The sequence below is a fragment of the Cavia porcellus genome, unplaced genomic scaffold (assembly GCF_034190915.1).
Source record: "Cavia porcellus strain 051 isolate PalLab524CR breed Dunkin Hartley unplaced genomic scaffold, mCavPor4.1 scaffold_8, whole genome shotgun sequence".
In the NCBI taxonomy this organism is placed as follows: domain Eukaryota; kingdom Metazoa; phylum Chordata; class Mammalia; order Rodentia; family Caviidae; genus Cavia; species Cavia porcellus.
In genome coordinates, this window is record NW_026947491.1 from 13,365,513 (window position 1) to 13,390,596 (window position 25,084).

Consider the following 25,084-nt stretch of genomic DNA (forward strand, 5'->3'; position numbering starts at 1 on the left):
CGTGATTGGGTTTTGGTGTTACTGTCTACAGCATTTTGTTTTTAAATGTAGGCTTCCCTTTATCCTAACCTCCAATAAAGCTGTCACTCGGCTGATTTTATCAGAGACACCTCACACTCGGAGCATCTGGCAGGAGTGGTTGCTGGGCAGCAGTTTTTAATTAGGCTTTAAAGTATGTCTGCAAAGGTTCCAAGGAACCTCTGCTGACATGCTCAGTCCCCTGTCCCTCAGGTGGTGGGAGCAAGGCCATCTGTGAGCTCATCCCCCTACCTGGACCCCGATTGGGACACACAGGAGCTCTCCCTGGGGGAGTGTGCAGGGAGAGAGCACAGAATTGCCTCATCTCTTTGCAGATGAAAATGGAAAGAGTGGGATGGCAGAGGCTGTGCCTGAAATGAGGATTCTAGGAGGGATCTGGTCTCCTGCCAGGTACCCCAGGGAGACAACACCTTCCCCACATCTGCAGTGGGGACCTGCAGGACTCAGTGAGCTGCGTCCCTAAAACACCTTCTGTTCTCAAATTCTACCTCAGGCGGAGTCCAAAGAACCACCTAAGGGTGACGACATTCCACCTGAAACGAAGGATTCGGTTTATTATGCCAAAGAAGGAAAGAAGAAAACATCGGTAGAAACTTTAATCCCAAGCGGTGCAGGTAACGGGATGTTTCCTTTTACCACCGACGAAGCAAAACACAGACCCAACACGCATGTTGTGCATCTGTGCCCATGGGCGCAGGAATATTTCTTGACCTGTACCCTCTGGCTTTTTAAACACCACACCCACCTTGTAGATCACTGACAAGCAGAGCTGAAAAACGGATGTCCAGCTCTGCAGGCAGTGCATTTCTCCAGGGTTTGAAATCGGCTCCATACTCCACATGCACACCAGGCTTCTTCAAGGACCAGTGACCCAGAAAAATAACAAGTGCAGCCTTTGAGGGAAATTTGGATATAAAAGCCATGAGTGTCTTTGGAGGATGGCTCTCCAGACTTAATTTAACTTTATTTATTTATTGCTCATTTATTTGCTTTGGAGCCCAGGTCTCACAGTGTAGTGCAGGATGGCTTTGAACTCCCTGTGTAACCCAGGCTGACTTTGTATTCCCGGTGACCCTCCTGTCTCAGCTTTCTAAGTGCTGAGATGACAGGTGTGTGCCAGACTCAATTTTAAAATGAGAGAATTTTAAGCATTCTGTCACCAGTCCTACTTCTATTCTGATTCCTATGTGACTTTTCCTGAGTGCCTCTTGGGTCGGGAGCTCTGGGTAAAGCCCTGTGCTTGTTCTCTTGTCTTCCTATCCCCTGCCCACGGAAACTGGGGTTCTCTTCAGCTCAAGACCTGGGGAACGGCTCTTCTGGGCTGAGTACTAGAGAGGGAGGAGAAGAATGAGGTGGTCCAGGTGCGGGTTGAGCAGGACCAACACGGCAGAGCAGGGAGCGAAGTGGGCCTGTGATTGGACTTTTCCCGTTTTGGATGCTCGCACTCATTGGAGCCCGTATTTATGTTTTGGATGCTGCAGCTGACTGGGTCTCTTCTTTCACTTCTCATCTCATCCATGGCTTTGGATGAGGTTGAAGATAGACTTTTCAAAGGTCTCAGAATGTTATACGCATTGAACATATCCAATGGAAGTGCTAAAGAGGTTTCCGGGTGTTGATTACGATCTGTATCTTATCCCACACAGCAGCAGCACTGGTTGCTCTGACCCGGTTCTTTAGTACACTCTGCAGCTGTGCTTCCAGTCTGTGCTGAGAGTCTGCTGTCTGGCGGGTTGCTGTGTACTTATTTCTAATCAGGTTAGCTGGACCCAGGAGCATCAGGCATGCACTGTCTGCCACAGGGAGAGGGTGGGAGACAGATGCCAGTGAATTCCAGGGCCCTGGACTTCTGTGGAGCCAGAGACATAGACAGACCTTGTAGAAATGGAGGCTCACTGAGCTGAGGCCACGAGGGAAGTGAAAACAGAGGACAAGTGGGTGAAGGAGATGGCACAGCATGGAGCCCAGGCCCCTGGCCAGGCTGCCTGTCTGCTGACATTGAAGCTGGGGATCCTGAGTTTATAACTGGTTTGGGTTAGAAAATGAGCAAAGAGTGGGTGTTTGTGGTGCATGCCTGTAATCCCAACCCTGTGGAGGCTGAAGTAGGAGGACTGCCATGAGTTCAAGGCCAACCTGAACTACTTAGGGAGACCTTGTCTCAAACACAAAATGAAACACAAAAAAACCACAGTGGACTTCAATTCCTCCACTGCTCTGCAAACCCTGTGGGTGTTCTTTCCCCAGAAGGTGACGTGTACAAAGCCCAGACTCCTACCAAGGATGCCCAAGGGGCTCTGGACGTCAAGGAGGATGCAAATGTGAAGGTGGAGATGCCTGTGGACCAGGTGGGTACTCTGGATGACTGTGCTCCACTGCCCCTGCCTGCCTCAGCCTCCTCCATCCCCCCCGCCCATTCCCAGTATCTGATATATTCCAGTCCCTTCATCCCCTGGGTGCTTCTGTGCAGGTTGTGTGTGTGTGTGTGTGTGTGTGTGTGTGTGTGACTGCATACAGAATATGGCCCTTAATTGAGTATCACCTTGGCGGCCACCTGCCTGCTGGACTCCAGACTCTATAGGATTGCACCTTGAAAGGGCCCTGGCAAACAGGATGCCCTGGGCCATTGCATATGGATGACGGCATGACAGGATGAGTGGCACTGTCAGACAGCGTGCATGAAAGCTGGGGCTGCAATGTCCCCATCTGCAGGCAGGGAGCATCATTTAGAGGAGGTGACACACTCAGCCACTGTCCCATCCTCCGGCTTCATGGGACTGGGGGAGTGAGTAAACCCTGAAGCCACACACATGGCCTTGTCTACCTGAAGGCACTAAAAGGAGCATTGCCATTGTTGGTTTGGGAGGAAATGAACGTCCTACAAAAGGTCAGTATTAGCACTGGAGTCTCAGCTTAACCCTCTCAAACAGACGGGGTCCCAGCCTTCCACTCGGGTTTATTCAGCACAGCATCAGGATAACTGGCCAGTTTGTCTACTCCTTCATTTTTAACTCCTGCTGTCTCTCTGTGCTGTGATATATTTTTATAACCCTGAAGCTTGTTTGGAGTTACTTTGACCACACGCCCCACTGAGTTTTCTAAATTACCAGTGATGTTATTTGCTCTTTTCCCGGATGTGATTAAAAAAAAAAGATCAAAAGATTTGGTTTTCTGTTAAAATCCAAAATAGCACTTGGGATGTTTTCGTGAACATTTAAAATTATAGTAATAAGGGAGCTAGGACGGGCAGGCGGGTACTTTTCAGCCACACTGGCCCTGGTGGTTGGGGTTTTATTGCGTATTTTCTGGGTTGTATATTGAAAGCGTACAACACAGGTGGTGGTTGATTATTTTTTTCCTGTGGTGCTGGGAGTGGAACCCAGGCCTTCACATATGCTAGGCAGGTGCCCGAGAGCCATTTCCCAGAGCTGGGCTCAGATTCACATATTCGTGTTTAATTTTTATTTTTATTATCTGTGTTTGAAGTACACAGTGACTGGACTCCTTGTAGAGAGTTGCTACACGCAGACAACACTGCTCAATTCTTTTTCCCACCCACTGACCCTCTCTTTTCTGCCCTCTCCCTCCATCCCTTCCCTTTTTAAAAATACCTATCTTGTGTTACATATCATCCATTTTTTTATTTTGCCCTTTAGTTGTGTAATCTTTGGGTTTCTTGTATAAGAGAAACAATACAATATTGAAGTTCATGTATCTGACTTAGTTCACTTTACATTAGGGCCTCCGGGTGCATCCGTTTCCCTACAAATGACTCAAGTTTATCTCTTTGTGGCAGAGTTGTACTCTGTGGTGTGCAAATACTATATTTCCTTTACCCATTCCTCTGCTGATGGATGTAGAGATGCCTCCCAAATTTAGTCTTGATGAGTTGTACTGCTGTGATCATGAGTGTGCATGGGTCATTTTATTTATTTTTTGTTTTTTAGTTTTGGTACTAGGAATCAAACTCAGGACCTTGCAGTTTCCAGGCAGGTTCTGTGTTGTTGAGCTACATCCCCAGCTCCTGCAAGTATCTCTTTAGCTTCTTCAAGAAGATGCCTGGAGGGGCTGGGGATTTAGCTCAGCGGCATAAGCACCTGCCTTGCAAGCAGGCAGTCGTGAGTTCGATCCCTGGTACTGATCAAAACGACAAAGACCAAAAAAAAAAAAAAAAAGACACCTGAAAGGGGAATAGTGGGTCGGAGGGGTTTGGCATGGGCTGACTGTGGCTAACTGTGACACAAGTGCGTTTCCTTCCCAGGTCCCCGCTGAAATGGTTAAAGAGGTCGATGATGCACATGACCACACCCTGAAGTTTGAAGGCATCAAGGTGAGCTCATTTTTTATCAATTCTATAGTGTGGGCTTCAGCATCTGCTCTTTGTCGTGCTGTGAGCAGAGCACACAGTTGGTGGCAAAGGACACAGGACCACAGATAGGTCCCAGACCGCAGATGCGTATCCAACCCCCATGTCCCTGGTCACTGTGGCTCAGATCTGGCATACTGTGCACCAGCAGTCATGGCATCACTTTGGTGGCTTTTATTTGTAGTTACCTCTCCCTGTATTCCACAGGGGGCATGGCAATGGGTGTGGGGACAGCCCTGCTGACTCCACAGATATCCTCTGGCAATTGGCCACTGTGTCATGGTCTCATCATGACCTTCAACCCGGGGTTCTGGGCTCTGACGACCCTTGCTCCTGTGGACCAGTTATTGGGACCACAGGTATCGGCTCCAGAGAGATGACATCACTGCAGTCTTGTTGAAAGAGAAGGGAAAATAGTTTCCTTTACTGTCAGCTGTGGGGCTCTGTTACCAGATTTCTGCTGCCTGATGTCTTTGGGGGTGATTTTTCCTTTTTCATGCTTTGAGTGCAGGAGGTCTGCAGCCAGGTCTGAGTCTGTGTGGATGCCAGGCCCCCCAGAGCTGTGTCTGAACTTAGGGACGCTGGTGATCCTGTGAGCTATCACCTGGGCTCTTAAGCTGTGTCATGTTTAGGACAAGGGAGGTCACTGCTGGTGCCAAGAGGGGACCCTGGTTCCCCACAAAGAACGAGGTGAAGGGCGTCAGTGAGGGAGCCATCGGCTCTTGGGAAGTTTGTTCAGGTTTTTTGAAAATCTCAAATGAGTTTGGGACCCAGAACAGCTCAAGGGAACTGTGTCAGCCCAACCGAGGGTGTGCACCTGCAATCCCAGCACTCTGGGAAGCTGAGGCAGGAGGATGGCAAGTTTGAGTCCCACCTGGGTAATTTTACAAGACTCTGTCTCAGAGTATAAACTAGGAAACAACTGGATATGTTGCTCAGTGTGAAGTCACTGGCTTTAATCCCCCCAAAAAGAAAAAAAATTCATAAATTTTTCTCTTTTAAACATTTTCTGATATACCATTTGGTGGCTTTAATTGCATTTAAATGTTATGTGTGTCAAGACATTTTCATCTCACCAGCAGAATGGTTTAGTTGGCTGTATCACTGCTGAGACAAAACATGTGGCACATAAAGAAGAAGAAGGAAAGGTTTATTTCAGCTCAGTTCCTAGAGGTTTCAGTCTGTAATTGGCTGGCTGCAGGGCAGGGAGGCGGGGCAGAGAGAAATAGTCCCTGGCAGGGCTGAAGGCAGTAAGCAGCTGACACTGCGCCCTACTCCTGGCCCTAGCATCCTATCCGGGCTCCCCTCATTAACAGTGAGCAGTGCTCACACTCATGGAGGGGTAGCCTCCGTCCTAGCCTTGCACCGAGAACCAGTCCCAGCTCACAGCCTTCACCCCAGCAGCGCAATGCTAGATCCAGCCAGTATATGGCACATGCGTGATACTTTTATCTTCCAAAAATGTTATTAATCTGAATTCACTAATTTCAACTTCTGTGAACTAATCAAAGCGAAAAATGTATTTTGTCCTTTTACCTATTTCAAATTGTGTTCACTGAACACTATTTGGGTTTTAGTTTTTTGAGACAAAGTCTCACTGTGTAGTCTAGGCTGGACTTGAACTCACTGTGCATAGCTAGGTTGGTCTTGACCTCAAGGTAATCCTCCTGCCTCAGCCTCCTGGGTGTTGGAGTTACATGTGTGTGCCAACATGACCAGCTAAAGCAATATTTTAGCATTTTTTAGATTTTATTTTTAAGCACTATTTTAAGTACATGGGGGGTCGAGTACAAACTGAGTCAGGGGGGCCAGTAATGTTCTCTAGTTCTTATTTGCTCTATCTAGATGCACTGATTGTAAAATATTTTATACCCAAGCAGCACTTTTCTGTTTTCAGTCCATGCTTCTGTTAAGTTTGTAAGACAATGTGTAGTGAGTTTGAAAAGATCTAATTCCTTTCCAAATCAATAAGGAAGGGACACAGTGCGGCTCTGGGAAAGGACAGGGAAGAGGTGTGTAGAACTTTGCAGGGTGGCAGAGACCCCGCCCCTGGCCCACTCAGCCTGCTCTGTACCCCTGCATGGCACAGAGAAGCCTATGTGTGGGGTTGGGGCGGGGGGAGGAGGGATGTCAGATTCTGAGTCACTCTGTGGCTTTGTGATCCTTGTCACAGTCAGTCAGCTTTTGCGTGCTTTTGAGAAGGCTGTGTGTAAAGTTCCCGCAAAGAAAGGAAGGGAAAGCAAAGGTCTTGAGCTTTGGGTGAACGCTTTTGTCCCTTTGGGAGCTGCTGTGCTTTTCTGCCTCAGCTCAGACCCTCCATGGTGCTGCCTGATTACCCCGGGCTCCCTGCAGATGCCACTGCTCTCTGCCAGCTCCTCGGCACTCCCCTGCTTGTGTCTTTCCACTTTGGTCGCCATCAGTGTTTGGTCTGGGCTTCTGGTGCCCTCTGGCCACTTGCTAGGGTTTTTGGAGGAAAGATGTGAGCACAGTTGTGAGGCTTTGGAGGAAGGATCTGAGCCCGACCCCCTGCACATCATCTTAACACCTGTTACATTCCCTGGTGGGAGGAGTAGCTGATCTTCAGTCTGAGGATGAACCAGAGCCCAGCTAGGGAGGCAGGACAGGAGCTTCTGGCCCAGGAGGCTGGAGGGTGGTTGATCCTGGACAGGAGGGGTCCCCGAAACAGAGCACTGAAAGTGATGGGGATTGAGGGGAGGAGAGAAAGGAGATGGAGATCACGGGCAGGATAGGGGTGAAAAGAGAGCTGAGATGCATTCTGTGCACAGCCTACCTCCTCACAGCACCCTGAAATGTGTACTCATAATAAAAAGATCAAAGGAAAAAAAAAAAAAAAAGCACAGGTAGCCATTCAGTGGGACTCCAGAGGTGATAGTCTACGTAAGAAGTGACCATGTCCCACGCCAAACCTATTGCTCCAGGTGATAATTAAACCTTTTCGGTTTTTTTGGAAAATACTATATATTCAGAGGTTAATCAAAGAGGCTGGAAGGGTAGCTCAGTGGTGGGGCTCTTGCCTAGCCTGTGTGAGCCTGGGGTTAGTTTCCAGCACTATGAAAGAAAAAAAAGATGTTGGGGCTGGGCATTTAGCTCAGCGGCATAAGCGCCTGCCTTTGCAAGTGCGTGATTGTGAGTTCAATCCCTGGTACTGATAAAAGAAAAAAAGAAAAAAAAAAAGATGTTGACCAAAATAAGGAAGAAACTACTTGCCACAAATCAAGTTTTCTTGATTTACAAAGAGCATCACAAACCATTCATACAAAGACAGCTCAGGTAAATAAAACAAATGGGAAACTCACTGAGGAGAATGCGAATTCAGTGTCTCCACCACTAGTCTCAACGAAAGAAATGCAAAATGGACAGCGAGGTTTGTTTCTCTCTGTTTAAATCATTTAACAGTGTCCAGTATTAATTTAGAATGAGGATTTATTTTACAGTATCGTGGGTAGCTAAGTAGTAGATTTAGCTGGACGTGTAGATGCAAGAAAGCAGGGGTAATTCTTAGGGCTGACACAGAGATTGGCACAGTCTTTTAGGGAAGGAATCCGCTCCTTGTGTTGAACTAAAATGTACACCTGTGCTTTGAACCATCATCTTGATAGGCAGGGCTAGCCCACAAATATATTAATTAATGACAGTGATAGGAACGAATGGGGCTTGGTAGATTGAGTTTTTCATCCTTCATGGAAAGGAAAACAGGATGGCAGTGGAGTCCTGGAGACTGAGACGTACTGAGTGTGGGGAGCTGCAGGTGTTTAGTGACTTAAAGGAAATCAGGGTGCAGTAGAGAGTATAGTGCTGTTCCCATTTGTGCAGAAATATTTAACAAGCTGTACATAAAAACGGTACTTATGATGGGAAAGGCACAGTGCTTAGCAGCATGAGAGGAGATGAGAGGAAGGGCGTCAGAAGGGAAGAAACAGGGGCTCAGGGCTCCACTGTGAACTCTTGATGGTATTTATGATGGTTTATGAGATGATTTATGAGGATTTACCTGATGGATGAGAAGTGACAGAGGGAGTTAAGGCTTTATAAGGTGTGATGGGGAAATATATTGAATGTTTACATTTTAGAAAATTATTACAGTAAAAGACACATTGCCATGGATCCCCCTTCAGAGTCCTCCCCCTCACCTCACACACTCATCCCATCGGTCTTGCCGCTTCCTGCAGCAGCTCTGGAGTCCTCTTTCCTGAGGGTCTTTAGCTGTGCTGTCCTGGCTGCCTTGATGTCCTGAATGGATTCAAAGCATTTCCCTTTCCTAGTCACTGTGACTTTAGGAGGAGCCAAAAGTCGCATGGTGATAAATGTGGATGAAGACACTGTATCACACAGTATCGTGTTTTTAGGAGCCAACTTTCTGTTGGGTGGTGCTGGGCAGCAGCAGTCACTGTATTTTTAATTGTACCTGGTAAAGACCCTCAGGAAAGAGGACTCCAGAGCTGCTGCAGAGAGTGGCAGGGGTGGTGGGATGAGTGTGTTTTAAACGAGAATATTTTAAGAGGGATTCATGAGAATGTATCTTCTACTGTAATAATTTTAAAATTTAAACATTCACTATATATTTTGATCATCCTATGTAGGTAAACATCCCCCCCTTTTTTTTACAGTTACTTGATTGCTATCTTTTTTCCCCAACAATAGGAAAAAGAAGAAGAAAGGCATTATGAAGATATTGAAAGAAAGGTTTGTATGAATGCATGATAGTTTTGTTTCCCATTCTAAAGACAGGGCAGTTTATGGGCTCTCAAATCTTGCCACTTGCTTTTGGGAAAACAGACCTTACACCTGTCACAACTACATCTTAGCTCTGCTCTCAGGGTTAGAAAACAAACTCAGTGGGAAAGAAACCCAGCTGGTTGTGGTGGTGCACGCCTGTAATCCCAGCATTTGGGAGGCTGAGGCAGGAGGATTTGCTGTGAGTTCCAGGCCAGCCTGGGCTACAGAGTAAGACCCTGTCTCAAAAAAAAAAAAAAAAAATCCTACATCCCTAGGAAATCCAGTACTGGGAACCACCCTCTGTAAACACCAAGAACTCCTTTTAGGGAAGCACCTTAGGGATCATCCTGAGTTTTCTGCCCCAGTCTTTGGGGCTCACTCCAGGAAGCCCTAACACTACCCATTTGGACTCCAGCTGAGGCTGGGCTCCAATTAGCTGCCCCCTAATCTGGCAGGATTGCCTGATCTGAGGGGTCAAACTTTTAGTGTTAATTTCATTTCTCACAGGGTATATGTTTGTGGTGATAGTGCAAATTAAGAGATGCTTATGAAGAACACCCTACACTAACTTTGAAAACAAAAAATTAAAATTTTAGATCACAAACGTCTACACTGAATTTCTCTGCTTCTGTCCCATAAAGGACTGGCAGTGATCCTCTAGAAAATAAACTTGGGGCATACCTGGGGACACTGGGGTACAGGTTTTTTGGTTTCTGTCTTGGAGGAGAGGATGGGCACGTGGGGGTCATTTCAAATGTAGATGCGTCAAGACAGGTTGCCAGGGTGACAATTCCAGGAAGAAGATGAAATGATAATTGTGACACTTTTTAAAAAGCTTCCACATCAAGTAGGATTGTAATGAAAAGTAAGTCTGCTTTCCAAAAACAAAGGTACCTAAAATCAGACACTTAGCACTGATAAACATCTGTTTTAGAAAGTGAGGCATTTTCTAAGTTTTGTGACAGTCCAACTGTATCAACTGTGTGTGGACGGCTATCCCCCCATTTCTGAGCATCAAGTATTTCGTTTTATGGAAAACACAAAAAACAAAACAAAACAAAACTGGTTTTGTTTGCTTTTTGAAGAGTCTGTATTTTAATGTATTGGAGAAACAACAAAAATGACCAAGCTTAAGAACTTTCCAACAGAACTGTGCCTGTGAGTTCGTTCATTTCTCGGGATACTTGTCAACTCTAGAGAATGTGTATAGGGGCGACCCCTGTGCCAACGAAACCTCAGTGACTACAAATTGAAGTCTTTGAAGTAGAAACACAGTGGGAGAATGGTGTGGCAGGGACACGGCAGGGCTGTGTCTCTCCGCAGTGTGCTTGGAGTGTGCCTGGCAGGTTTATCATCTAACCTTCTAACCTAGGGAAGCCCTGGGAGTAGCCAGAATGCACAGTGCGTGTGTTTGCTAATTGAACATGGGTATGGAGTTGGTGTCTCAGAGCAGACAGGGATGAACCAATCAGGTTTTTCCTACGGTGGCTCCTTGGGGAAAATTTTGTTGTTTGTGGCCATTTTAGGGATGGCTCCAGTCTGGTCTGGAGAAGTAGCTGGTAGGAGGTCAGTGGGTACTGTGGCAGTGCCCGTCTTGTTCTGCAGAGGCCTGGCTCCCAATCTCATATTTAACCCATAGCTATAACGATAGTTCTGGTCTGATCTCTCCTCTCTTCAGTGCTGTATCTTTGTTTTGTGAATCAGTTTTCCCAAGAAGTATTCACTTTTCTTTTCTTCGTTTCTTTCCCTACCTCCTCTCTTTCTTTTTCTCAGTTTTTTGAAACGAGGTGTCACTATGCAGTTCAAACTGGACTTAAACTTGTGATCCTCCTGCCTCAGCCTCCCAAGTGCTGGGTTTGCAGGTGTGCACTACCATGCCTGGCCTGAGTCATTTCTTAACACGGGTTTTCTTTGAGCAGTCACTTTCAAAAGCTCTGCCTTTTGCCAGTTATCCCCTAGCTATTTTGTGTATGTTCACGCTGTCGCTAGTGTCAATGGAATGGTTTAACTTTTCCCCTGAGGTCAGGGCTTTGTATCCACTCATCTCCTCTCCCTGCTGAGTAGCACTATTTCCTTAATAACCCACCTGGAGCGTTCTAGGATTAGGATAAGAATAAGGGATGTGATCATCTCATAAGTTTTAGTTTCATGTTGTCCAAACCTAGGAATTTCAACCACAGTTTGACTCTGGGTGGGTTTATAATGATAAGAAAATTAAAATGAGAAGTCTGGGTTATTTGGATACAGTAGTTTTGGAATAGTAGTTTATTGTTGGCTACCATTACTATGAATTATTTTATTGCTTTGTTTAGAAAAACCATGCTGTTTCTTTTTCAAATCCATTTTATTCATAGATAAAAAGAAAGAAAAATAAATAAATAAAAATACTACAACAAAATCAGGGGGCAACAATGGTACATACATTGTGCATTGTTACCCCCAAATCATTCATCCAGAGCACAAGACATCTACATTCAATGGTCCAAACAATACCAGTACAAATCTTTCTCTTCAGAACTCAGAGAAATCAGTAGTACAACTATCTTAACTATTTTTATATATATAATCAAACATATATACACATGATTTTTCTTTCAGCTTATCACATGAATGAAACAGTATTATGAAAAAACTGTGTTGTGCTATATTTATTTATTTAAGTTTTTTGAGACAGGGTCTCAATTTGTATCTCAGGCTGGCCTTGAACTCACTGTGGTCTTCCTGCCTCAGTTTCCCAAGTTCTTGGATTACAGACCTGCACCACCATGCCCATCTCCTAGCTTTTTAATTTCTTTTTATTGTGACTCCACCTAGAATCATATCGTGCTCAGAAAGCACTTGCAGACTGAAGTCTTACCAGCTTGGTGCAGGGTTTGAAGGAGATGCCTGTGGCCAGTGGACATTAGCTCATACTTAGGGTGCCCCTGAGGCTCAGAACCACGGGACCTCATCCAGGATTTTCCCAGAGAGCCTGAGACAGAACAGGCAAAACCAACCAACCAAGTGCCACCCCAACACAAAAGCTGAACAACAAAAACCAAAAGTGTGCCATTAATACGCTACCAGCTGCACCACCAGCAATCAAGCGGGCGACTTTTTTAGAAATAGAAGTAGTGGCTTAGATCAGTTAGCATAAGCAACACCTAAGTGACTTGAGAGGCTCACCAGATGCTTAAGTTCACAATGCAGCTGCTGACAAGAAGACTGTTCAGGCGTCGAACTGAAGTCCTTGCAGATCTACAGCAGTGATTCACTCTTCTTGTCCTCATGTGCGTTACAGGTTGAGTAGCAGAGGGTCTCCATCTGATTAACCTGCCAGAGATGCTGATCAGGCCAGAGATCTTTGAGTCTAGTGTTTTCTCTCAGGATTCTTGTGACAGAATGAGAATGACTTTGATTTTTTTTGTCTTTTCCCTTTTTATCGGTACCAGAGATCGAACTCATGACTGCCTGCTTGCAAGGCAGGCGCTTATGCCATTGAGCTAAATGCCCAGGCCCATGACTTTGATTCTTGAACTGACTTTTAAACTTCATCTCCTACTGATTCACCTTCCTATTTTTCTCTTTATTATCTTGATACTATGAAGTCTTTTATTGCTTCTTTAAGAGATGGGGTCAGTATTGATCCAGGCTAGAGTCTTGAAAGCTAAGTGTGAGGCATCAATAATGCTAAGCAGGGCTGCGGTGAATTGAATTGAATATTAAGTAATGGAACTTCTATAAACAAATAAAAATTGGTTCCTCCATACATAGGAGATACAGTTGGAATGAAGTAAAAAGAAAAAAAGACTTTTTTTTAAAACTTTAGAATAGAAAGGGTGCTTCATCTCCAACACATGGCAAATATGTAATCTGTGCAATGGTCATCACTGATCAAACACAGGTATCCAGCTGGTGTCTTAGAGCAGTGAGGGATGAATCAGTTTTTTTTCCTATGGTGGCTCCATGGGGACAGTTTTGTTGTATTTGTGGCCATTTTAAAAATGGCTTCAGTCTGGGCTGGAGAAATAGCTGGTAGGAGGTCAGTGGGTTTTGCTGAAAGCAGACCTTTTGTTTTAGGTACTGGGGACTGAACCCAGGGTCTTTGCATTGAGCTGTAGCCCAGTCCTATAAATATTTTTATTGTTCTATAAGTTGCCTAGGATGGGCTCAAACTTGCGATTGTCCTGCTTCAGTCCCCCTTAGTGCTGGAGTGGCAGAAGCATGTGCCATTCTTGGCAGTGAAAAAACTCTTAGTGTGAGCACACTTCTGTCCCGTGGTGGGAGAGTCGATGGAAGGGTTTTGTGTGACTTTATTTCCAACTTGGAGAGCCTAACTTGCAGGAAGAAGCCATGGGAGAAACAGAAGCAGAAACCTTAGCTCAGCTGGCTGGTTCACTCCGAGCTGTGGGCTGCTGTGATGCAGGACTTTTCGGGATGTGTGGTCATCTTGCCACACTTTGTTGCTGTAGGGTTTTATTAGAATGTGGCCAGATGGCCCATGGAACATGGCAGCCCAGGAGGAGGGACGCTTCTTATCTACATTGCCTTCATTTTCCAGTTACAGAAACACAAGTACTAATTTTTAAAATGTATGGCTCACTCCTAATTACAATGCACCAAACTAGGACTGTGTGAAGGTTTGTGTGAATTTAGTCATGGTCATGAATGCAATTGTTAGACACAAAAAGTAGCATTTTCCATTTTCATTTGTGGAAATGCCTAAGGAGAAATCTTTATTGGCTGGCTCTGCCTGACTCTGCGAATGTGCTTTCAGGTTAATTTATTACCTACTCACCCGAAACTGACAATGATATTTTGGAGGAAATAATATACTCTTTCACGCATCGAGGAAAGAAAATCAGAAACTGCCCTTGAAAAGGCGCTCCAAGGTCCTGGTACTTGAACTTGACAGGTGAGGGTACGGGAGCCTTCTTTCTCCCCACATGCCTTCCTGAGGCTGGCAGCTTCTCCCCCAGGGAAAGCAGAGATGAGAGAGTAAGCAGGAGCTGTGAGTACGAGCTGTTTGGCCTTACAGCTGCCCACAAGACCTCGGTGTTTGTTCAAGAACTGTTTGGCTCTTGTTCATTTATCTGCAAGGTCGCTGGCATTCTTATTTGAAGGAGAAGTGTCCACAGCAGGACAAGAAAGTTTTTTTTTTTTTTTTTTTTTTTTGTCTTTTTGAGACAGGGTCTCGCTGTGCAGTTCAGGCTGGCCTTGAGCTCACTTTGTAGCCTAGGCTGGTCTCGAACTCACAACGATCCTCCTGATTCACCCTCCCAAGTGCTGGGATTACAGACGTGAGCCACCATGCCCGGCAGGACAAGAAAGTTTTATAAATACAAAAATACTTAAAGAAATTTCTGGGTGTGTTGCCATATGCCTACAATGCCCAGTTCTCAGTAGGCTGAGGCAGGTGGATCACCATGAGTTCAAGGCCAGCCTGGGCTACATCATGAGTTCAAGGTCAGGTTGAACTAAATAGTGAGACCCTGTCTCAACATAAAAAAGCTTTATAAATAAAGTTCACATTTTCTGCTTGTAAACTGAACGAGTAGAAAAGGATGGGATTTTTAAAAAGCGTTTTTATATATATGTATATATATATTCACACCCACGAATGTATGTTACAGGGTTCAGTGGTACAATGCCTGTCTGGCAAGCCCAAGGCCCTGAGTACAATTTCCGGTACCAAAAAAAAAAAATGACATGTCGCAAACTGATAAATATTACGCCTTTTTTCTTAACGTGTAATAGGATTTTTAGTTTTTCATGACTTTAAAATTTTTTTCTGAGCCCCTGTTTGTGGTGCTGTGATGATCCGGTTCCTGGTGAGGCCTTGGTGCTGGGCATGTGGGCGGTACGCGTCTCCATTCTTTTTCTCCCTGCATCTCTTGGACCCCTTCCCTTTTGCAAAAGCTGTAGCTTCCGCTTCCTGTGGTGTGCCTTTTATTTTGCTCTTTGTTTACACTTTGGGTTTCTCATGCGGGAGGCCAGGTTGGTGAACATTTCGAGCATGGGATGCATGGGGAATCCCCAGCTGCAGGAGAGCTCGAGGTGAGGCAGAAATGCTCCTGACCGAAGCTCAGACCATGCTTTCCACGCACCTGCGGCCGATGGGGGTGGGTGGGTAGTGGCTCTTTGTCCCGTGGGCCCCCCCCCCTGCACCGTGGAAGCCCCAGGGTGTCTGGGATCTGAAGCCCCTGAGCTGGTAGCATTCCTGGGAGGGGCTCTTCTGGGTTCCTTCACATGGTGGAGAGGAAATGCAAAGGCCTCTTTGGCCATCTCACCACTGTAGCTTTGACGCTTTCATGAATTTTCCTATCACAGCAGCAGGGCTTTGGGTCAACTCCAGATCTCCAGGGATGGGGGACAGGGCTTCCCGCCAGGTTTGGGTTCTGACACAGGAAGGCGAGGACCTGGCTGCTTGTTCTCCCCATCGCTGCTTTGCTCAGAGTCTGAAGGCGGGTGGAAAGGCTGCACCAGGCAGGGCTGCGGTCATCTCAGAGGGTGGGAGAGTACTTTGTGGGTAAAGCTGCCATTCTTTTGGGGACGCACTTGGGTAGGCAATTAAAACGCAAAAATTAAACCAACTGCTGGTATCTAAGTAGGTGAAGCTGATGATTTCTTTTTTTTTCCAAAAGAGAGAAGGAAATCCCAGTTCGGAGGATCTCCCTGCAAATGGTGAGCTTGGAAGTTTGTAGCCGCGTTTGTTTCAGGCCGTGGAAGTTTGATACATGAGGAGGAAACAGGACTCGGTGCTCCCTTGGGAAGGCAGGCACAGGCCCACCTGCTTCCTGTGAATGCCGGACGAATCCTTGGTGCTGGTTGCTAAATTCTGATAAGGAGTTTAGTGTTTCTCAAGCATTACTGTAAGGACTCCTTATATTTGTAAAATGTTACTGAGGTCTCCATAGAGCTCTGTTTTCTCTTTTAAAGATTAATTTTTATTAGCCCACACTTAAAGTACAGAGTGATGACATTCATTATGTGGAGCTGGTGGGTGGACAGGACACCTCTTAACTCTCTTTATGGCCTGTCCCCTCTGCTTCCTCCTCCACTCTTGGTCCTCTTCTCTTTTGCAAAAGATCTCTCTCTTTCTTTCTTATCATCTATCTTTTATTTTGCTCTTGTACTTTGGGTTTCTCATAGAAGAGACGCTACGCCATACTGAAGCCTGTGTGTTTATTTCACGCAGTATTATGTCTCCAGGTACATCCACTTTTCTACAAATGACTCAAGTTTATCCTTCTTTGTAGTTATTATTTTTTTTGAGACAGTAGTTTGGACTGGCTTTGAATTCAGTATATTGCTCAGCTTGGTTTCGAACTCAGGGTAATCCTCTTGCCTCAGCCTCGAGGACTATAGGCATGCTAAATTTATCCTTCATGACACAGTATAGGTCATGGGTAAATACTACATGTTCTTTATCTATTCAGTTATTGATGGACATATGGACCTCCTCCAAGATTTATCTACCAAGAGTTTCTACCTTTGGAATTAAAAGTGAGAAATTTAGCAAGATTTACTTAGTGATACAATTAAAAATAATTGTATTAAATCAATTACAGCACTATAAATAGCCATTTTTATGAAAAATAATTCTGGTTTGTCCAAGAAACCATCATTCTGGGAGTAAAGAGATATTGTTTTCCATTTGGGCAAATCTCTTTGGCCAGTTCAGACAATTCCTTCTAAATTGATTTGTTGCCAGTTGCTCCTCTGGTTAAGGTAACTGAAGAAAATCTGGCCTCCTACAAATAGTGTATGGAAAGAAGAAGGATGTTTTAATAGCTTTTATGACCATTGGAAATTCTGTAAATTCAGGAATTTAATTCCAATTCTGGAAATTAGAAATTTTGCAAAACCTTGACAGTGGTAGTTTCTTCAAGATTAGTTGCAGTCTGAATCAGAAACTGTATCTGTGAGGTTTTATTCTTTGTTCCATTAATATTCATTGTTATATCTTGTACTTTGAATGGTTTTTTATCCATGCATACTGTTGCATCATAATGCATTGGTCATTTGGAAATACTGAGCTATGCAAATGTTAACATGTTCCGTTATACAACATTGAAAAGTCATGTTTATAATATTTCCACCAACACCTTTAGAAGCTATCAAAGACATGTGCATGTATTGCAGATTCTGATCTGTTTAGACTGTTCATATTTTATTATCAGTACCAAACACTTGGTACTTGATTGTTTTCATTACTGTTGTAGTCTCACTTTATTCAAATAAATGTCCTCATAAAGCCCAGAATAAGTACGCAGTTTGTTACTCCAACACTCAAGTAGTGTAGTTGTGATTAGGCTTCATGGTGAACTTGAGTGCTTGGAATCCATCTAGGGCAATGGTGGTGCACGTTTCTGAGTGTGTCATGGTAGGTCAGGAAGGTGTGGCCTGGGGTACTTATATTGTCCCTGGTTTCTTCCTCTCTGTCATTGTTTTCCCTTCTCTGCTTCCTGGCCACCATGAACCGAGCGTCTTAATCCCCCGTACCCTTCTGCCATGCTGTTCCTCCCTCGAAGCAGCTGACCATGGACTAATTCCTCTGAAACTGTGAGCCAAAGTAACCTTCTCCTTTAAGTTGTGGGTGTTGAGTATTTGTTTAGCACTGGGAAAGATGACTAATACAACAGAGTTCCATGAAACAGTGGGCTAGCTCGGCTCACTTCATCAGATGCATACGTGAGATGATCCTGGTATTGCGATGAGCAGAAGCACTTTGTGGATATTACTCAATTTCTTCCACATAATATTTGAGAGACAGACCCAAGGTCGATATTTAGCGACTGAGAAAAATTTTATCTTTCTATCACAGTTTAAGTGACCCTATTCCTCCACTCCACCAGAATTTCAGGTACACCGAAGTGAAGTATCTGGACATCTCTGACTTGGCTTGTGCTTGGGTACTTACACGCTTTTCTGTTGCCTCTGTGCTGCCGGGTACAGGGAGAGTGGCAGATCTTAGTACCACGTGGGTGTTTGAACCTCTCCCAGCCCCTGGGTGGTGCTGCAGATGGCTTGGTATCCACAGATTGCCTTTGCATTGCACTAGGTTGAGGAGTAGGAGCACACTGGTGGTATAAGGCAGCTCATTTTCGGTAATTCTTCAAGCGCTGTGCCCGCACTGGGCTCCAGGTCCTCCTGGAGGCATGCAGAGGAAGGGCCTTGGGAGCCTTCCCAGGGGACGGCTTCCTCTTGCCCACTGTGTGGGTGAGGGGGACCCCATAGGCGTGTCATGAGCAGTGAATAAGATGATTCAGGGATTCCAGGGAGAGTGTGTGAATCATCATTACTCACTTTCAGTGGAGGAATTAAAAAGAATTTCCCCGACATTCTTACAGTGCATTACACATTTTATTTCTTTCTTTGTTCATGTCCACCATGCATACTGTTTGCGTTCCTTGGGGGAGTTGGTGCAGGCACAGAGCACATCTGAAATCCTTTCTCCCTTTCCCATCGCTCCTCTCCCTCTGCCCTCCCCTTATCTCCTGGCCTCCTGGGTGTGGGCAGTTAGCGGGCACTCTTTCCTCTTTCAGCCTGGCATTGCGGTAGGCTGTGTCCGCACATCTTGGAGTGCCAGTTTCCTGGTAGTCTCTCCCCTCCCTATAGTAGGGGGCTGCTTGTGACTGACATCGAGAGCTGGACTGGAGGAAGAGGGCTTGGTTCCTTTCTCTTCTCAGCAGTGGACTAGGTGGCAGGCTACGCTCTTCTCCTCTTAGCAGTGTGGAACTTGTCCCCATGGGGATGCACTGTGTCCTCACATCTGTCCTCTCTGAACCCTGTTGGCCCTCCCCACTTTGTCTTGTGGCAGGCCCTAGGAAGCCAGGCTCCTGTCTGCATCTCTTGGGACAGGTCTGACTACAGGCTCTTCCGTTGCTCTGTGACCTCTTTCACCTCTTTGCTGAGTTTGAGATTATGGTTTTTGCAGGTTATCTGGCTTTTTATTTGTTCCAGTTGAGTTGATTCTCTCTCCAGCTTTTTGCCTTCTAAGTTGAGGCAGGACCATGGTGGCTATGGAATGTGCTGGCAGGGGTGTTTGTTGGTGGGAAATGTGATGCCACTCACAGGAGTCAGTGGGGTCAAGGTACCTGGGTCCTGGTCCTGCTGGGTTTGCTGAAGTAACCTGAATCGGGTCCAGCAGACTGGGGCTGGCTCCTGTTGTCTAGACAGCAGTGATCTGGCTGGTTTCCTGTGTCTTGCCTGCCCCAGGCTGTAGTTAGGCGGACCCGTGCTGCAGCCAGGAGGGTGGTGTCCTTCTTGCCCTGGTTTCTATGTGGGGCAAGTCCTCGAGGGGTTCGTCCACAGCTCCAGTGCATGGTTCTCATGGCAGATCTCGCGCCAGCTCCCACTTGTTGCCGAAAGTTCTGGTCCACGTTCCATGGGGAAAATATCAGTTGCTAACCCTGCTGGTTTCTGTTTCAGGGAGACAATTCACGAATGTCTTTTAAGAAAATGTTTCCCTTAAGGCACAGCTCAAAGAAAAAAGGTATGTCATGTAGATGTGGGAGGCATAGAAATGTGTATATCGTGTAGCGATCCAGCCACGGATGAGAATGCTTGCCAGTGCCCACCCTAAAACCCATAGCAACCTTACCCAATTGTAAATTTCTTTGTAACTGTGTACTGAGAATCATAAATATGTATATTTTGCATTTGTAGTTTAAAAAGTCATTAAGCAAAGTTTCTTTTCATGCGTGTGACTTTCCGGCGTGGCAGATTAGCCTCAAGGAGTAGGGGCCTAGACTAGGGTGGTATTAAAGGAGCTCCTGCTTGGGAAGGCGCTTTGCAAGAGCATAAAGACCCTTTGGAAGTGTTCCCTGTTTGTGAGGAAGGAGCACACTGCGTGGCTGACTTCTCTTGGCATCTGTTCATGGTGAGAACAAGCTTGGATGAGCCCTAGGAGAAACTAGGAAGATCATCAGAAGCATCTGGAAGGTCATCGGAGGAAGCAGAGAGCACTTGGACTGGGGCACTGAGAGGCAGGAAGGACTGGGCTCTGTGCACAGTGCGGGCAGCATTTGGGCCACAAGGACTTGGACGCAGTTACTCCAGGGGCCACAGAGACAGTGAGAACTCTCGGTGGCCTCTCTTAGTCTTACTCTTGTGTGGCCCATGAGAAGGCAGGATAGAGACACGGGCCTGCTACAGATGTTGTGCCACACTGTGCTATTTTGGGTTTTCATTTCACAGTTTTATTATTGTATTCTGCCACTCCTTGTTAGTGAAACCCTCTTCTCCGAATGCTGGGTGATATAATTGAATGCAGGGGATGGGGGGATATTCATTCGCCTTTAGTTTTCTGCTCCCCTTAGTAATATAAGAGAAAAATCACCCTTCCGTGTAAAGAGTGCCAACAAGATTATCAGAGAAGCTTTTTTTGTTTTCAAGAAAAGAGGTTTGTAAAGTGGATGCCCGAGCTATTAAAATGCGAAGGTGGGATTGGCATCCCTTTGGAGAAGTACCTCTGTGCCCCAGAGCGCCACCTGGTGACCAGAAAAGGACTCAGCGGGCAGCCCATGTAAGTCTGGCCTAGTCCATTCAGTTTTGGAACTGGGTCCCCTGCGCCTCCCTTTCTTTCCACTGCTGTCTGCTTTGTGACTGAGACAATGTGCCTCACCCCTCTGCCTCAAGGGAGGCATAGTCCTTGTCTCTGGCTGCTCTTCTTCTCGTCAGTTCTGCATCCTTTTCTGCAACCTAAGGAAAACACACCTTGAAACAGATGCTCCAGTCACGTTTAAAAATGTGCCTGGGTGGCCAAATGCGTGCTTAGCCATTTCCTTTCGGTTTGCACTTCGTGATCATAACTTTTCCAGATGACCACTCTCGTTTTACAGGGGAGAAAGGGGTGAGCTGGTTTGTCCCCCTGACAGAGGACACAGGACATTCAGCAGATATCCCGATGAATCCACCTCTGGTCCTTCCTGGAGTGCCTCACCTGCTCGGTCTTGAGGGTCCTCTGTGGTGCTGGGCACTGGGCGGCCTGAGTAGGTGCTAGGTTTCTCGATGAGCTCTGCACCCCTTTGCTGTTAGCACCCACAGCTCTTAGTTCAGTCAGAAATTGTGACCCAGTCAAAGATTTATCTGGAAGCTGGGCATGGTGGCCCATGCCTATAATCCCAGCACTCAGGGGCTGAGGCAGGAGGATTGCTGTGAGTTTGAGGCCAACCTGGGCTGCATCTTGAGTTCAAGGCCAATGAGACCCTGTTAAAAAGCAAAAAGAGGAGGGAACAAACCCATTCTGCACTTCAGTTAATAAGGCTGCCTCTGACCACCAACCCTAACCTGTCCCAGGAAGGCAAGAGCTTGCAGTCTTGAGGTCCCCACCCATTCCACTTCCAGTTTGCAGACTGCCTCAGGCTTTCATAGGTTCTGGGGCAAATCTTCAGGGTTCTTTTTTTTTTTTTTGAGAGGGAATCAATTTTAAAGCCCCGAAACCTAATTTGGGGACAACAATACCTTTTCTTTGTAGTTCACTGGGAATAATAATTATTTTTTGGTACCAGGAATCAAGCTCATGATCTCAGGCTTGCCAGGCAGGTGCTGTGCCGCTGAGCTATATCCCTGGCCTCACTAGGAATGATTCTTGGCTTTGTTTCATTGTAATTATTTTTGTTTTTTGGGAATTAGGAAGTGTAGGAGTGGGAGTCAGAGGTTAGGGATGAGAGAGGGAATGGGAGGGAGGGAGAGAGGGTAGCTAGTGTTTCTTCTGCTGTGATTTTCACTTGCTTGGCTCCCTGAAGTTCTGAGTCTCTGTGGCAGTCACAGTAGCAAGCTGTGACATGCACAGTGTTGCGACTGGTTTTCTGTAAATGTGTCCTCTTCCCTTTCATGCCTTTGTGCGCTCAGAAGGTAGAATTTTGAGATGAAGCCTCTTCAGGCCGGATCCCTGTTCTGTAAGGCGGTTAGCATGTCTTTAAAATTTTTTTAAAAAATGCTACGACATTAGCCAGTCTGGTAGCTAAAGAACTGTTAAAAAACAAAATTTCCCCATTTTTTATACCTAATAAAAAGCCCCTGCCCTTGGCTTTCTGACAATCTCTTCCTGAGTGTCCTTCGGAGCTGATGGGCAGAAGGTGACATTTTGTGTCAGCACAGCACCGCTGGCCTCTGGGGATTCTCCTTGGTGCTGTGGGGCAGCCTCGCTTACCTCTCAGCCTGCTCTGGGCACGTGAATTGCGATGGCTTAGTTTTTCAATTGTCTTTTTAGAGGTTTGAGGAAAATTAGAGCTTCACTTCCGGGAACCAGGCTTCTGCTCATTTTCCTGCTTTTCCTCCATTTTCATGAGAAGGATGATAAGGAGAACAGAGAACCTGTTGGGCATCGTGGCCTTCAGCCTTCGGGTGCCATTTCCCAGCCACTTGCCATTTATCTTCTTATGAGGAGGCTCTTGGAACCCACTGTCAGTCATTTACACCATAGTGTGAAAGTAAGCCCAGTTCCACTTTGGAGGCGTGACCCTGTGAGTCCTCCCTGCCTTCAGAGGGCGCAATTGCCTTTGCTGCAGAGAGGCAGATTTAGATGCTGCCAGGCCAGCGTGGTTCGTTGGGAAGGGTGGGAGCCCTGCCGTTGTTTTCCAGAGAAGACCCCTCCTGCACCCTGAGCCCAGCGCGCGCGCGGGTGGGGTGGGGGTGGGGGAGCAGAGGCTGACTTGCTCCAGGCTGCAGTCTCTCTGGTGAGAGGGCCCTGTGTCTCTAAGGACCTCCACAAGGTGTTCTGGGTGTTTGTAGGTGATCATTTACCCAGGTGGTCTTCCCTTTGGACGCTCCAATGTTTTTATAGGAGGGGTTATTAAGTTTTGATGTTGAGCTTTCCGCAGACCTATTGAGTGACATTCTGTGATCTCTTACTTAGGTGTAAAACGATGCTTAGGACGCCGCCGTGGTGCAAAGGAGAGCAAGCCCTGACCCTGCACCCCAAAGACCTGGTAGTAGCCCTGGAGCTGCTGTGGAGGGGCTACGTCAGCACAGGCTGGCTGCAGGGGCCCCACGTGCTCGTGGGTAAGATGAGACCCGCGCGCCCCCTTTCTGTTCTGACGCACACGGCATCCGCGAGGTCCTTCGTCCTTGTTTCCTTTCCCATCTGCGCTGGTGATGCGCAGAGGTGGCGCTGGATGGATGATGGTGCCGGGGACCACAGCTCAGGCCAAGGGTTTGGGGGTCCCTGTGGGCTCTGAGTGTGAGCTTTCAGGCTGGAGTCTTGGCGCCTTTGGGAAGAATCAGATGGAAATGGTTCTAGAGAAGAGCGTGCATTCTTCTTGCTTTCTCGTTCAATATCCTCCTTGTCATTATCCAGAAATCTTCCCTGAGAATCTCACATTACCCTTCTTTTTCTTTGGGGACAGAGCTAACTCACTTCCTGCGCGGTATGTGCCTCTCCTATCTGCCGTGATAGATAACCTGCAGTGACCTTTCACAGTTTTGTGACAATTGTCTCTTAGTGATAATCATACAGGCTGTGTCTGTAAGGCAGGTTCCTCCATCCGTGGCCCGGGAGCTCATCTCTTCGGCCTTATTGGTTGCCATGGACACAGGATGCGGAAGTGGTCCCCCTCCCAGCGGACCAGAGGAGCCCTCCGCAGCCAGGAAGCTGTGAATGGATATGTGCTCATTTAACAACTATTTTTAGATATTTGAGAATTGAAAAAAGGAGAAGCAAAATGTTTCCCAGCGGAGCTTGGCCTCGCACTGAACCTCATGAGTTATCTGCAGTCGGTGCAGTGACCAGGTTCTGGCTCTGCTGCCGGCTGTCCCCCACCTCTGCATGTCTAAAGTGCATGAGTCCTCTCTGGAAGTGCTATCACATGGTGCAGTCTCCAGGTGGTCCATAGCCGGAGCAGGCCCGAGGGGAGGGATTCTTCAGTCTCCTCTCTGCTCTGCTGAAGCTTGCGTGAATTCTGCTGTCTGCTCTTGTGGAGCCATGTGTGCCCCTCGGTGCTGGTGAGGGGCTCTTCGGGCTCTCCCTCCCGCCCTCCCTTCCTTCCCTGCTTCTGCCCCCTCTGTCCTTGTCCCCTTGTCCCTTCTCCCCTTCTCCTCCCATTTCCGGAGTTTCCCTTGCTGGCTTGGGAGTGGGTTTGGGGTCCTCCTTGTTTTTAGGCTTTTATCTTCCCTTCCCTCCAAAACCCTCAGGCTCTTTGAAGTTTCCGGTGTCACGCTCGACCCAGCTTCCTCCTTTGAGAAGACACCTGGTGACTCTCAGCCCCTGTCGTTGCCCTGGCTCCTCCCTGGCCCTCCCCACCATCTTTCCTTAAACTGTCTCTGGATGAAACAGAAGACACCAGTGGATCTTTTCATCCTGGTACTGGGGATCGAACCCAGGGCCTTGCACATGCTAGACAAGTGCTCTGCTGTTGAGCTACATCCCTGCTTCCCAAATGCGTGTTGAAAAGCTGGAAGGCCTGTATGTCGTCTGCACAGTGATCTGCCAGCTGATTGTAAGCTTACGAAGTCAGGGTGGTTTCTGCTCCCTCTAGGGAGATTTAATTCACATCACAGCTCACGGCCAGCAGTGGCTGTAGGTGTTATGTTTATTTCCGTTTATTTTGCTCTGCTGTTTTCTGACTTTTCCTTTTTGTGTTTGTACATGTTTACGTACCCGAGACTATGTTCATCGTGGGGAATTTGCACAGGTTCATGACACATCCTTGCTCTTTTTTTGTCCCTCCTCGCTTTCTCTAATGCTTGTTCCCTTTCCCACTTGTAAAAGCTCCATTTCTATTTAATTCTTCTTCCCTTGTTTTCTTCTTTCTTTCATCCCTGTCTCCATCTCTTGTTTCCTTCCCCTTTGCAAAAGGTCTCCCACTTCCTATTATTTTGTTCTTTATTTATATTTTGGGTCTCTCATTTAAGAGAAACGGTGTGATACTGAAACGTGGGTGTCTGATTTGTTTTCTGAGCGTTGTGGTGTCACGGTGCCGCCGTTTTCCTGCAGGTGCCTCAGGCTCACCCCTCTCTGTG

At 46.6% G+C, this 25,084-nt stretch overlaps 1 protein-coding gene across 2 annotated transcripts in view; it reads left to right on the forward strand.

The window, feature by feature from the left end:
- The window catches only part of Dcdc2c (doublecortin domain containing 2C), a 70,726-nt gene that overhangs the window by 37,790 nt on the left and 7,852 nt on the right, over positions 1-25,084 (forward strand). Inside the window, exons 7-10 of one of the 2 annotated variants that reach the window (XM_063254417.1) lie at positions 533-653; positions 2,284-2,384; positions 4,298-4,366; positions 9,065-9,106. In XM_063254417.1, the coding sequence (XP_063110487.1) occupies positions 533-653; positions 2,284-2,384; positions 4,298-4,366; positions 9,065-9,106 (333 nt within the window). Of the gene's footprint in view, positions 1-532; positions 654-2,283; positions 2,385-4,297; positions 4,367-9,064; positions 9,107-22,988; positions 23,129-25,084 lie in introns of those variants that run through there. The other variant, XM_063254416.1, reaches the window with a different exon arrangement.